This window comes from Alosa pseudoharengus, unplaced genomic scaffold, assembly GCF_046254945.1.
Source record: "Alosa pseudoharengus isolate Yale_2024_CS ecotype anadromous, Long Island Sound unplaced genomic scaffold, YU_APseudo_1.1 YU_APseudo_1.1_scf_4, whole genome shotgun sequence".
Lineage (NCBI taxonomy): Eukaryota > Metazoa > Chordata > Actinopteri > Clupeiformes > Clupeidae > Alosa > Alosa pseudoharengus.
In genome coordinates this window covers 35,500,936-35,516,187 of record NW_027468774.1, presented here as the reverse complement: position 1 = coordinate 35,516,187, position 15,252 = coordinate 35,500,936, and the positions used below count along the sequence as shown (strand labels likewise).

At 43.3% G+C, this 15,252-nt stretch overlaps 1 protein-coding gene across 1 annotated transcript in view; it reads right to left on the bottom strand.

Moving 5' to 3' along the window:
* The window catches only part of plxnd1 (plexin D1), a 59,366-nt gene extending 45,293 nt beyond the window's left edge, over positions 1-14,073 (bottom strand). Inside the window, exons 1-7 of the mRNA XM_076266052.1 lie at positions 12,689-14,073; positions 9,835-10,011; positions 5,643-5,777; positions 5,308-5,408; positions 1,580-1,709; positions 700-874; positions 1-50 (exon numbers count right to left, since the gene is read on the bottom strand). The exon at positions 1-50 is cut by the window's left edge and continues 59 nt beyond it. Of these exons, the coding sequence (XP_076122167.1) occupies positions 1-50; positions 700-874; positions 1,580-1,709; positions 5,308-5,408; positions 5,643-5,777; positions 9,835-10,011; positions 12,689-13,936 (2,016 nt within the window). The 5' untranslated portion in view covers positions 13,937-14,073. The remainder of the gene's footprint in view (positions 51-699; positions 875-1,579; positions 1,710-5,307; positions 5,409-5,642; positions 5,778-9,834; positions 10,012-12,688) is intronic.
* Between the last annotated feature and the right edge of the window lie 1,179 nt (positions 14,074-15,252).

Sequence of the window (15,252 nt, the reverse complement as noted above, 5' to 3'; positions counted from 1 at the left end):
AACCAGCTCAGCGTGGTTGACTTTAATCGTCACAGGAACAGTTACATGGTCTGAGGGAAAAGAATACTCTTATAAGACCATTCTCCCACTCTCTCTCATTCTCTCTCTCTCTCTCACACACACACACACACACACACACACACACACACACACACACATACACACACACATGCTTGTACCCAGACTACTTCAGTATGAAAAAATGAAATCCATCAGCCATCAGCATGCTAGCTTGAGTATTAATGTAGTATGTAAATGTTATACACCAACATAGTACAATGCAGCATTTTTGCTGGTTAGATCAGTAGCACGGGGTGTTTCACCACCTCAGGATCTATTTTAAGAACAGAAGACCTTTTTACATTTTCCGCTGACCAGGGTCAGTTTTTGGGCACCTTTTCAATACCTACTTATGTCCAGGTACTTTTCGGTGTTTCAAGCATTATCTTGGTGTCATTTTCACACTGCAAATAGTCTGAGTGGCCAAGCTGAAATGATTATGCTATGTTTAAGAACAGGTACTAGGGGAGGATTTCAATGTGAGAAAGCAAAGCAAATTGTAACAAAATGGAAAATGGTTTGGTAGATTAAACAATTAACAATTCTCTTGGAAACTGTATTTGTAGTTTATGAAATGGGTTCGCAACCCAAGTAAAGCACACTCTTTAGAGTGGTGCGTTCGCTGAGAGAGCAGCCTACCTCTGTGTGGTGGAATGCTGGGATAGCTGTCTCTGGGAGGCAGGGGACAGGTCTGAATGTGGGCAGCATCTGAACCCAGATGTACCGTGGCACGGGTCGAGAGGCCCCGACCGTAATCACACTCCACTAGGCCACGCAGGTCAGGAACACTCCCGTTGATCAGAATGCCCACATCCTACAAGCACGCAACAGAGAGAGAGAGAGAGAGAGAGAGAGAGAGAGAGAGAGAGAGAGAGACAGAGACAGAAAGATCGAGTTAGTTACTGAACCCCGTCACACCTGAGCCGTGCAGACAGACACGGGAGAAATGGAGAGACACTTCTGGTTTCAGTGCAGCCAAGGGGCCATAAACACAGAGCCAACCCGGGAGGGGAGGGGCCAGAAAAGGAAAAAGGACGACGTGAGTGGGGCATTCCTTCTCTGTCCGTCTTCCCCTCTCCCTCTCAGCGGTTCAAAGAGAGGGACACATGCCCCTGTCAGGCCTATTGTCCTGCGATGGATCCCTTCCTAACGGTGGCGCCTGCTTCCTGTTTCCTGCTTCCTGTTTGGGCTGAAGGCGAAGCAGAGCTACTTCCTGTGGCCCCAAGTGATTGAGCAGCTGGGTGGAGAGATTTGGGTCATCCTAACCTAATTATTGCACCCACTGTAAAGCAGACGCACACACAAGCACACAAGCACGCACACACACACACATATGCACACACGCACACACACACACATGCACACACGCACACACACACACATACACACACACACACGCACACACACACACACACACACACACACACACACACACACACGCACACACACTCACATATGCAGACAGAGAGACAGACATAGCTAACTAGAGTTTAGCCTCATACACTGGCCATGGCCTTACCTTGATGTCAGCGGAATGGCTGATTTCAGGTGGGGTGATTGTGATAGTGGGGCACTGCAGAGTCCCCTCGCCGATGCCAATCCAGCCTCGTAGCGTAGAGCTCTGGCCACACTCCCCCTGGATGGAGCACCTAGGTGAAGTAGGACACCAGCAGAGGAGTGGGACTTTAGCACTGGTGCACCTGGTGGGCTAAAGTGGGCCAACACCAGACACACAAACACACACACACACACACACACACACACTCACACACACACACACAAACAAACACACACACACACACTCACACAACAATGTACATCCTAACAAACAATCTTTCTTTCTGTCAGTCACACATATATCCATGAGCTCCCTCAAGCGAAGATCAGAATCAAACTAATTGAATCAAAACAGCAGACAACCAGGTCCTTATTCTCTGTGCGTGTGTGTATGTATGTGGTATTTGTGTGCGTGCGTGTGTTTGTAACATATATACCAGCTACTTTTCAGACAGACAGACAACTCAAATTCAACAACATATGGCTAAGCAGTACACATTGATACCAGTCTGTCAAACATCTCATTCACATATTTCACAGATTTACAAACTAGCAGACAGTTAGCGTAGATATGCATATCTGTGTGCGTGCGTATGGATCGAATGTGTGTGTGTGTGTGTGTGTGTGAGTGTGTGTGCATGCCCAAGTAGGAGCAGAGGACTGAGAGAGAAAGACAGGGTTGTGAGGTCAGCCCCACAGCTATAATTAGGACACAATGTCTGGAGTGAAAAATCCCCATGCACTCAGACAACACACACACACACACACGCACGCACCCATGCACGCACGCACGCACGCACACACACACACACACATACACACACACACACACACACACACACACATTTTTGGTATTTTGGCCTTTCACTCGATCTTTCTAGTACTTTCTTTTGCCGTCTCATCTCTTTTGTACTTGCTATACTCTTTTATACTGTAGGTTATTACAGACCATAGGTAAGCATACACTAAACAGTTATCATGCTTTTTAAAAGTAGGCTTTACCTCACAACTTTATCAGCTACAGACTTTCACTGGCTAAATGTTAGAAAATCTAATGCAATGCTTATGGTCAAACACAATGAGCTCTGTAGTACCGCATGCCATGAAAGACAGCATCGTTATTATTCTCCGGAATTCAAATTCAAAACAGACACTGCCATAACACCAAACGACACAGAAAAAGGGTACTTCCTTCTCCCTTCTCTTCAGCGCTGCTCTTTCACACACGCACACAGATAGCTTCAATTGCTCACTGCAATGTGCTAAAATATGCTTTGTGAAGCCCATGTGTCACTGATTCCCAGAGACAAATATACCACCTTGGGACACTCTTCATGTGTTTTTACAAATTATTGGAAGTTAGAACAGAACTACTTTGATTTACATATAGGACAGTGATGGAAAAAGTAAGAGATCATTACATTTACAATTAGCCAATTAGTGACTGTGTCAATCACCATTACTTAAAACATTTTTATTTTTGTGCTCAACTGCATTGTGCTTCATTAACATTATTGGCTAACACTATTTTCATATTTTCATTGAGGCATAACAACACCACTTGCCAATATATATAATGGCTAGTGAGTGATATTATTGTTTACTTGAGCATCTTGATCCTATTTGAGAATTTTAGCAAATATTTGCGATCCTAGCCATTCCTTTATAACTTAAACATGTTTTGCCTCTGGTCGTGTAACAGTGATGTAATGCTTACTACATGGTTAGATAAATATAATATGCTTCTAGTTTCCCTCACCTAGCCATGCCTTTTCTTATATGTGCAAACAAAACAACAAAAAAAACATTAAATGTGTAACAGCTGAAAAACTTTGAAAAAAAGATTTGGAAAATGGTCCTTTAGGATAACATCATTCTTTTAGGGATATGATTATTTTGAAACAAGCTGCATAACGCACATTCTACAACCAACAAATGGACCAGCATAGGAATACAATAGACTCCAACAAACACTCAGGCAAAGGCACGCTATAGAAAAGGCACGCTATAAAAGACATAAAATATACATGGAATCACATTAAATCCATCTATGAATTGCTCTTTTGGCCCACTCGCCCACCCTTCTTCTCCAGGTGGCAAGAGCACAAGAGCCGTGGCACGGAGCACATACAGTGTGGCTTGAACATTGGCATACAACTTGAGATGTGTATGCGCTCTTCTGAGGTGATTCTGTGGCATTAGAGAAACGTTCCCTTTCTCTCCCTCCTCCTCAGTCTATTAATGCTCCCCTCTTTCCCTCATTCCTTCAGCATTTCTCTCTCTCTGTCTCTCTATTTTGCTCTTTCCCTCACTCCTTAACCATTTCTCTCCCTCCCTCTCTCTCTATTTTGCTCTTTCCCTCACTCCTTAACCATTTCTCTCCCTCCCTCTCTCTCTCTTTTGCTCTTTCCCTCACTCCTTAACCATTTCTCTCCCTCCCTCTCTCTCTCTTTTGCTCTTTCCCTCACTCCTTAACCATTTCTCTCCCTCCCTCTCTCTCTATTTTGCTCTTTCCCTCATTCCTTCAGTATTTCTCTCCCTCTCTCTCTCTTTTGCTCTTTCCCTCATTCCTTCAGTATTTCTCTCCCTCTCTCTCTCTTTTGCTCTTTCCCTCACTCCTTGAGCATTTCTCTCTCTCTCTCTTGCTCTCTCCCTCCCTCCCTCTCTCTCTCTCTCTCTCTCTCTCTCTCTCTCTCTCCCTCACTCAGTGGGAGTTTGTTTCCCTTCTCTCTGAGCAGGCTGTTATCGAGCAGGCGGCACCAGAATCATGGCTCGCCTGCTTGTGCAAGACAAAATTTTCCACTTCCTCTTGTGCCACACACACACACACACACACACACACACATTTTTATTGGTACATTCCAGAAGACGTACCCACAAGAACAGTGTATCACTATTTTGGTCTATGATTATCATTATACCTTACACAGACTCCATTAAACTCAACTCTACAAAATGTTTAGCTGTATGAACTATACAGTGAACATTCAGCCCATTAGCCTAAGTTTAAAGCCACATGCAGCACTGCGCATGCATATGTATGTGGCAGTGTTTGTGTATGTGTTTTTAAGCTAAAAACAGTTTATCTCTCCATGGAAAGTGCAGAGTGTTCCCTCGCTCCCATGCTGCTCTCACCAGATATCATCTCTCCACTTTTATCTGTTTGGTTTTCACACTTCAACAGCGCCTAATCAACTTTCTCTTCTCTTGCCATTACCACCATAGATATTAGAAAGCTAGATACCGCATTGGGCTCCCGAACGTACGTAAATAGCGTCGCCATCTTGGTGGGGGCAACAATAACTGGAGGCCAATGGAGAAACACGTGGCTCTGACTGGAAATCAAACAGGTGTCTCTGATTGCGGCAATTGTTGCTGTCACTCCCCCATAGACAGTAAACGTGCTGCCCCCAGCAATACGGAGGCCGCTTTTATGTATGCAACCTAATACAACTCGTGCCCAATGCGGTATCTAGCTTTCTAATATCTATGATTACCACTACTTCTGCTACCCAGCCAGACATAGTCATGTCAATCCAGATAAACACGTTCTCTTCTCAGAAGCATGCTGAGATGTACTAACAATTTCGCAGTGCACATAGGATATTGTGAACAATAATGATTGTGTTAATGACGGACAAGTTTTATGTGGACAGGCGTCATGTGTTATTGATGGACAGGTGATCTTACCTGCTCTCCAGGGTACACCAGCCACAATGGGCATCGCCGGCACTCAGACACTCACCGCATGAGCTGTACTGAGAACACGAGGCCACCCTAACCCGCAACAGCTACACACACACACACACACACACACACACACACACACACACACACACACACACAAACATTTACAGTGTATTAGATATTGTACATAAACAAACCAACCTTAGAGAGGTTGAAAGAGAATACACACATTGGTATTGATTATTCCTGTTGATAAACTACATACTGACAGCCACATACACCATCACAATCAGTTAACATACCACCCACATATACAAAAAAAAGCCATGAGGACTCACATGATGAGACGTCATGAGGTACAGATAGTTCCTGTCATTGGGGTCGAAGGTCATGATGTGGTGCACTGGTTCCCTAGCAGGCAGCTTCAGGGACCAGGGACGTTTGGCCAACGTCAGGTTTCCCCAGAGAGACAGCTGAAGAGACAAAAGAACGCTTAGTACATGTCTGTCACACACAGGCTTGGAATTTCACCATTCTGGGGGCAAGGCCACTTGGCCTTCAGTTGGGCATATTTGGTGGGGGGCACAAAGGCCACATGTCAGGGCACCAAGGCCAAAGTTAACTATACAGTAGTAGGCTATAAAAATGATCAAAGTTGTATTTGGCCTATTCACTGCAGTAGACCTGCATCACTGTATGAAACATTACAAAAACATGAAACATGACATATTACATAGAACTGTAAATCATCTGATCATCTAATATTTACAGATATCTAGGCTATATATAACATTTATTTTATGTTTGGCCTGTTATGAAATCATGTATTGAACAATTTAAGCACAGCTCAGCTTTAAGAGACTCAAATAGCCTAGATGCATGCATTTTGTGATCAAATGCTTTCACAAACTCTTAGTCAGCTGTCATATGATTTATCAATATCTAGGCGATATTTGTAATGTTTATTTTGTATTTGGCCCGTTATGATATCATGTGGAACAATTTAAACACATTGTAAAACGCAAAGCCCAAATTTGGAGACATCCATGCATGTCGAAATTTACTGCAAATTCAAAACTAGATTACTCTGGAACGGCTAACTGTACGGACTGCTTTACACTTTTGTGTTCGGTAAGGTCTGCTGTTTATTCCAATATATGGTTTGCCATGTGTTAAAAGAAGGGTTCGTGAAGTATTCCACCGAGATGAATGGGTAGGGAGATCATGGGACGCAAAACCTTCAGTAGAATGCATGATTAAATTGAATTATATTTAGGCCTACTTTTCTCGCGAACCGTTCAACACAGCAATTATCGGCTAACATCGTTTAAAAGCTGAGAAAAAGCTCTTTCATGTGATACTTTGTGATGTCTGTGTGATGTATAGGCTACTTCGCGAGTAGTTCAACTGAGAAGAATGGGTGAATTGGACGCACTTTCTTGCGCTGTCACTTTCTCCACTGCGTAAAAGACTAAATTAGTTTGCGCTGTGAATGCTAAGATTATTTTGACAGGCCACAGGCTAACTAAAAATCGCTATTAGTAGGACGCAAAGCAGAATATTGAAAGAATGGGGCACCAAGGCCACCGTGGCCTGTAAACCTCTGATTTTCAAAGGGGCTTCACGGCCAATGCAAGGGGCTACGACGGCCATGGCCGTCGTGGCCGCCGTGAAATTCCTACCCTGGTCACACATACTAAACCCTGTCTCTGTCTCTGTCTCTGTCACATTCGATCAACCCACCATGGTCAGGCTAAGATCTTTCTCATTCCTGGAACACACACACACACACACACAAACAAACAAACAAACACACACACACACAGAGACCTCCTTACTCCATTGGTTTGTAAGCCAAAATACTCTTTCAAGAGCGAGAAAAGGGGCACTGGATAAAAGATATCAGCAAGATTCAAGACTCACAGACACAAACCAGCACTGGCAGACACATTCTCAGTTTGCTGACACACCTGGCATACAGAGCTGCCAAACAGCAAAAAACCAGCCAAGTCAAACAAATCCATAAACCCACACAGAAAAAAAAACTTCAATCAAACAACATACACTCACAAACACATACACACGCACACACGCGCGCACGCACGCGCGCACACACACACACACACACACACACACACACACACACACACACACATACAGCACTCACTAGAAACACCTGCTCCACTGTGGGGTCACAGTGTCTCACCACTTTCATATGAAAGAAACTATTCTATTCAGGATCACTCAGCTGCACCAGGGACCAGTGTGTGTGTGTGTGTGTGTGTGTGTGTGTGTGTGTGTGTGTGTGTATGTGTGTGTGCGCATGTGTATTTTCTCTCCCCATCTCTTCCAATCTGTGTGTGTGTGTGTGTGTGTGTGTGTGTGCGTATGTGTGTGTGTGTGTGCTTGTGCACTACAGCGACTGAGTGAATATGGGAGTGCTGAAACACCCCCCCCATCAAAGACGCTTTTTAGAATGAACGCAGCAAAGGAACAAGGACATGCCACAGAAGGGGCAGTAGGACTGACCCAGAGATGGAGTAAGAGAGGGGCAAATAAAGGGTGTCTAATAAGGTAGATCATATTAAAAAGGTCTGACAGGCATCTTTAAGGTCAGTGATTCAGGTCTAACTCAATCTGCATGCTCTCAGCTACGACTAACTCCTAAACTCACAGACACAAATCACATTAGCCTGCTAACAACACCCTTAAGGCTTATACACACACACACACACAGAGAGAGAGAGAGAGAGAGAGAGAGAGAGAGAGAGAGAGAGAGAGAGAGAGAGAGAGAGAGATAACTGCAACTACTTATACTACAAAGCCGGACATAGTCATGTCAATCCAGATAAACAGGACACACACCCACACACACACACACACACACACACACACACACACACACACACACACACACACACACAGACACACTACATTCTAGTCTAGAACAACTACATCTTCTACCACTAACTAGATACAAGATCTACCCAAGCACTGCAAAGCACTTACATCTCTTCCAACCCAACAATAATATGTGTGGACGCAGTGTATACACAGACAGGCAATCTGCATGTGCATCCATGCAGACATGAAAACATGCTATGACACATGTTCAGTGAACATAAGGACAGGCGCACCCATTAAACATTCACTAACAGATGTTTGTGCAAACCATTTTTTGCACACCAAACAAGGAGACACACATCCTATCCTCAGGTGCTGGCATACACACACACACATACACACACACACACACACACACACACACACACACACACACACACAGTTGATCTTTATGAGTGAAAACACAGCCAGAACAGCCAATTAGAGGACCATAATGAAAGCAGTCCCTGACTCTTTGGCAAGGAAACAAAAAAAGCTTTTTTTTCCCAGAGCAGACATCCTACAGCACAGCACAGTTCCTCTTCTCTGTGTGTGTCTGTGAGGGTGATGGGGGGAGGGGGAACATACATACATGGAACTGACAAAAAAAGATAAAACACAGAGTTAAATGACTAACTTTGAGTCAATCAGACTTAAAAGAAACATCTAATACCTTTGTTCCCTTTAAAGTGTTGTGGGTTCTCCAGCATTTTTTCATAAAGAACAGTCACATCGTATGAGTGTACATCTCCAGAACTGAGTGTTATCTTTTTTAGTCCCTGGCTGCAGCCAACTTGAGTGTGAGGTATTCTATTTTAATGATGCTGCCTCTACAAGCATCACTTGACATAAGCTCTGTGGAAACCTCCATCCCATAGACTGCACACCACACAACCTAACCCTAGATAAGGAACTGAAAATAAAGTTAGAATATAACGTTCCTGGCGTTCAAGTAAACTTGCTGTGCCCTTAGAAACTACAGGTCTGAACTTTTCAGGGTTTATTAACCATTAACCAACGACACAGATCAAACCAACATTACCATCCAACTAATAAAGCATCTAGGCAATTATGCAAACATTACCATCCAATTAATTAAGATTCTAGGTAGTTATGGTGAAGCTTGTAGTGTGCCAAACTACTGTCGTATGTGTATGTGTGTCTCCATGTGTCTGTGTGCGTTTGCATGCATATGTGCAGGTGTGTGTATAAGTGTCTGCATAGTTTGTGCATGTGAGTGTGTGTGTGTATGTGTGTGTGTGTGTGTGTCTGAGTGTCTGAGAGGCAGACTGATGGAGAGACAGAGAGATGATGTCAGACAAGGAGAGAGAATGATAAATAGCTGAGGAATTTCATTTCATTAAAACTTTTAATCACAATACAGGACATGTGTTGAAATTAATCACCTGCAGTACCACTGAAGGCAATCTCATCTGTGCAGGTGTGTGTCTGCGTACGTGTGTGTGAGTGTGAGTCTGTCTGTGTGTCTGTGTGTGTATGTGTGTGTGTGTGTGTCTGTGTGTGTGTGTGTGTGTGTGTGTGTGTGTGTGTGTGTGTGTGTGTGTGTGTGTGTGTGTGTGTGTGTGTGTGTGTGTGTGTGTGTGTGTGTGTTTGTGTGTCTGTGAGTGTGTGTGTATGTGTTCTCACCTTCCGCAGTCTACCATTACTGGTGCCCAGGAACACAATGGTATGGTCGTGTACATTGTCAACGGCGACAGCACTGAGACCTTGGGATTCGTAAATTGGTGTAGCCCTCAGGGGCCTCTTCAAAGCCAGCGGATGCTGCAAGTGAGCTGCTCCACAGTTAAGCTGCTCAGGCTGCAGCTATTGGGAACACAGAGACAATAGAGAAAGACACATTTCACATGTTAACTTTACAGGGCTTAAAGCAATAAAAATTTCTGTGTCTGAAGTTATCAGACATTTATGAGGATGTCATATATACTGTAGTCTCATTGCCTATTTTCAAATCTTAAGCATGCCAGCTCACGCCTGAATTCAGGCACCGTGCCTGAACACTTTACGCCCTGACTTTGGGACATCTAACATGCAGGTGCTCCTCATCAACAACTAGGCCTATTGGCCAACTCTGAATTTGAATGCTGACACTGTAAGCCTTTTCCACAAATCTGCTGAAGGACATGCAAAGTGTTTCTCAAAGGACGCGTCTTTCCCACGGCCTCCACTGCGAGACTCCTACACACCATGTTTATCTAAAATCACTAACTTTGGGTCTCTCGCACGACAAACTCTCAAACAGAAGGATGTGTGTGTCAGTGGTCATGGCAAGCTGAAATCAAAGTGATTTCTTCTACTCTCAAGTACAAATCATTTCACCCAGGCGTGGCTGCTTACAGGGACAATTGGACAGGAAGTTAACATTTGAGTCATGTCCTTTGAACTGAAAATAATAGGTGATATCAAAACTGGGTCAGAGACCCTACAGCATTCTCCAGATGTGTGCTGGTGCTGAACCACAACACTTCCCAAAACATATTTGAGTTGGGGTATGGCCTAAGAGCAAACACAGACATTCATTTACAGATCATGCCAACTTCTTTACACCACAGTGATGGAGTAGGACCAAAGTCACTGTAGCGTCAACGGCTCCTAAGTCCTTAACACTTTACATCACCTTCACATCAACAGTATGCAGTTTGAGTTACGTATGTTTTAATTTTTGCATCATCCTCAAATTTTATTTTGATGCTATATAGTCAAATGAAATAACAAATAAACATACGTGGTGGCTCCTACTAATCAATCAGGCTATTCAGTCTGTAGTTTCATAATGTATAATGCCCTCAACCCACCCCCACCACCCTAAAATGAAAGAAACCAAATGTACCACCAAAATATAAGTTTGCAAGCTAGCTTTGATCAATATCAACAGTACTGTTGTTGTTGTTCTTGAGAAAAGTCTGAATTACCTCTAGACTGTTTTGGGTGTTAGACTCACACGTTTGGGTCCTGTCTCTACTGTGCAAAAACTGGCTTTACTGACTTAGAGCTCACATCCAAAATGCTACTGAAAATCAGTCTTAGGCTTAACCCAATAGTGGTCAAACGCCATATTTGGCTCATGAATCCCAATGGCTTATACATTACAATGTTTCCCATATCATTCTTTTGATTTTGCCATTTATTACCTTTCATGCTTGTCATAAATTGCTGAACAATGCTTTTTCTACCTCCAACCCCAGGTCAAAAGTGTATACCATCTTATTAACAACATAACTTTGGTGTACCATTAGAGAATCCTCATGTTTTCAGGGCACTCTTTTAGATTCAAGTTTGCTTGTCAGTCAAGAACACTTAACTTTAAAAGCTGCTAAATCATAGTGATTGACTTGAAACTATCATAGATCTATTTTACATCTGGAGTAGCCTACACAAAAATGTAAGGAAGGCTCAATTCATTGAGTGAGTTGAAGTGGAGGCTATTTCCGTAAGGTTTACTAAGCTATACATAAAAAAAATATGAATTGCTTAAAATAATTATATTTCAAATCCATGAAATGCAGAGATAACCTGTTGTTAACATATTCTTTACACACATTTCCCTCATAATTCCCAATAAATGTACACCGAATTAAAATATTCTTTCCACCATACAGACTAATAACTAAGTTAACTCTTGGGAGGGATGGAGGTATTCTCCTGCGCATTCATTGTTTAGTTATCATCTACAGTTCAACTGACTGTGTGCTTCCCTTCACCAGGGCCTGTCGAGTGAAAACTCCTGTACGCTTATCAGCATCCAGGCGGTCTTCTATTCCATTTTAATATTTTTATTTAGTAGTTCAGTAGGCCTACCCTCCACAAAGTCTGCCCTTTCAATTGAAAAACATCAGCTGTGTGATTAAAAGGCACGGATTTGTAGAAAACTTCCCCTCCGATATTCTCTACTCATTGTGGTCTTGGGAATTTTAAGATGACCTTGGAATTCCCAAAACATTTGCTATCGTCAACCACCTTTTCCTGACTGATGATGGAACATGAAAATGGCGCAAATCAAAACAATAGGAAAGGATGTTCTCATACAGCAATGACTCGACATTGGTAAAACTTACAGAAAATACTTTTGTGGTGACTGTAGGGTAATTCTAAACTTGTACACACAATGCTACTATTTTTCAATCCGACAAGCCACCTGAAATACCCTATAGGCCTATGCTTGCATGGAATTGAAATTGCTTTGCTGAGGTCTCAATTACGCATAGCCTGGCCCTGGGCAAAAGAACAGGCACCGGCAAACGGACTTCTAGAGCAATTAACTTCGTGGGAAAAAAAAACATCTTCTAAATAGGCTACTTGTTGAAATCGCTACTGCCATTAAATATGCCCATTGTTTTCAGAGCATAAGGGTATATGATAATATTTTAATAGTTCATTACAGTCCATGACAATGAATTGCTTATATTCTAAGACCTCACGAAAATGTGCTATGCTATTTTAATGCATTACTTGTTCACTTAGAATATTAAGATAATTCACTTACCACTATGTTATGCTTAGAGATGCATACAGAACCGGATCCTTGAATCACGCTGTCTAGCACCTGTACATCAGCAGTGTTTGGCACATTGGAGCAATTCCTTCGGCCCTGACGTATGGCCTCCTCTATGTCATCGAACCTGAATGCGCACAACGCCGTAAGTGGGCTTTTATCCGACTTGCTAAAAACACCAAAGAGAACGGACTCCTGCTGTTGCTTTTCCTCGGAGTAAATCTCTGCTGGATAAACTGACACCAGCCGCTTGTAAATATTCCCATCCCCGCACTGAAGTCCAGTTTGGATATACGACTCAGTAAGTTTTCGAATTTCAGTAGTCCTGCGGGGGCTTTCAGTATCCAGACAGATGCGTGCCAATAAGCTATTTGGCTGGCTTTCCTTATGACCTGTATTTGCGTCGTTATTTAGAGCAATATATGCGTAACTTTTTTGCGTGAAGGCATGAACAAAGTTAAGTTTGTTTTTCTGTTTGTCTTCCTGTTTGATTTTAAATACGTTGTCTTCTGACGGGTTGATATCGTAGGTGAAAAGTCGATCGAGATATTTAGTGTTGAGGGATCTGATTGCGATTTCTGGTGTGTTTTCGAAACGCAGGTCCTCTTTACTGTGGTTCTGAGGAAAATAGGGGGTTCCAGAACCCGTGTACGTAGCCCCAACAAGTAAACGAGTGTTTCCCCCATGACTTTTAAAGACGAGGCCAACAGTACTTGCGTTGGGGTGGTTCGCTGCGATGTTCAGCATACTTGGAAACACTGTTTTGGCAGCGCGAGGTGGGAACTCCACTGCGACCTGCGAGACATTATCCATTTTGAGTAGTTCACAGAAGCCTTGGTACACCGACCCGCATGTCACAAGGACACCTTGTTCGCGATCAAACACAATAAGTTTGTTGTGATTGTCCGTAGAGGTCTTGGCATGTTCACATGGAGCCTGTGGCAGTTGAGGCGCATGGCACAACGGATTGTCATCCACGGGGCCAGTGCGCCTCTCCACTTCCTTGGTAAGTGTTGTACTGTTAAGCTGGTAAAGCGCATTCACTGTCGCCAGGTATACCCTTTGTGAAACTCCATCCACCACGAAGTTATTGGTCTCATTCGTTGATGTGAACGCTTGTTGGATCTGTAGCGCACTGGCAATGCGCGGGTGGATAGTCCAGCGCGAGCTCGGTGGCACCAGGGCGCCCAGAAACAGAAGGAAAATTGAAGGTGGGACACTTTTTTGCGAAGAAGGCATTTTTCCTTCTGGCTGGTCTTCGCGTGGTCTGGACCGAGCGGTGCATTGAGCAGGAGAAAATATCGCGTCCGTCTTACTGCAACAATCCAGGAGGAAAGACCGTTTCCTGCCGAACGCCTAAACACAAATGACGTGATAAAGAGTCGTGCTTCCTCCCCGACTCGGAGACACAGACTAGTGAGTCCCCGGGACCCAACTCCCCACCTCTCTCTCTCTCTCTCTCTCTCTCTCTCTCTCACACACACACACACACACACACACACACACACACACACACACACACACACACACAGATAGAACGAATTAACCATTATCTTAAAACATTTTATTTTCGTCCGTTAGATAACTCCTAACTGACCAGGAAATATTGAACTGTAGCCTAATCTTGACCCGGTTAATTGATTGTCTGAATGTTATTTTAAGTCTGAACACCAGTGTTGTGTCATTTAGCCTACTTTATTGCCAACTGTTTTCTTACACTTTGTGTGTGCTAAAAGGCAATACAGACTCAAAGGATAGCCAGATGATCAATCATATTGGGAATGGCATTAGTTCCACAGACTGCGGTTCACAAACTCACGACCTCTACCTTCTGGCGCTCCGGCTCATCTCAGCTCCCCGATTAGTCACGCACAAAGCGGAGGGCTTTTGCGCTTCATTCACTCAAACAGCAAGACGGTAAGTACTGTCAAAGTGCTAACAGATGGGTGGTGCGGGAAACGAGACGAAACCTTTCCGGTGTTCTGGTGTCCAGATTCCATTTTGGAGAAAGTTTAGCATGTTCTGTGCACTCATACATATTTAATGTCAACATGTGTCGAAGCACTGAGCAATGTAATTTCTTTTGCAGACTAATTTGGATATGCAGAGCTGTCTCCCCTGAAGAAAGCAAAAAAGTCTAGATGCGCAAAAAAGATTCGCTGACCATTGTAGGTCAGACTCGTTCCGACTTCGACATGTCTCTAAAGACATGTTTAATGTAGGTGAACTCACCTGCTTTGTATTATCTATATTGTTTGCACTTATGTTGTTTAGAAACAACATATGACATTGTTTTGTTTAAATATGACAAAAGTTTAGGCGAAGATTGTTTGCTGACAATCCATAATATAGCCTACTTAGGTAGCCTACTACCTCAGGGCCTTGTTCTGTTTAATTCGAAGAAACATAAAATATGTCTTCTGACCTATAGGCTCACTCTCCTGTTGGTGCAAGTGCGCTGATAACAGTTATGAGTTATTTTGGTTAGGTATGCGCTCTAAGAAGATGACGGACACTCTGGGGTCGGGTTAGGGTATGTACAATCTGACTGATAT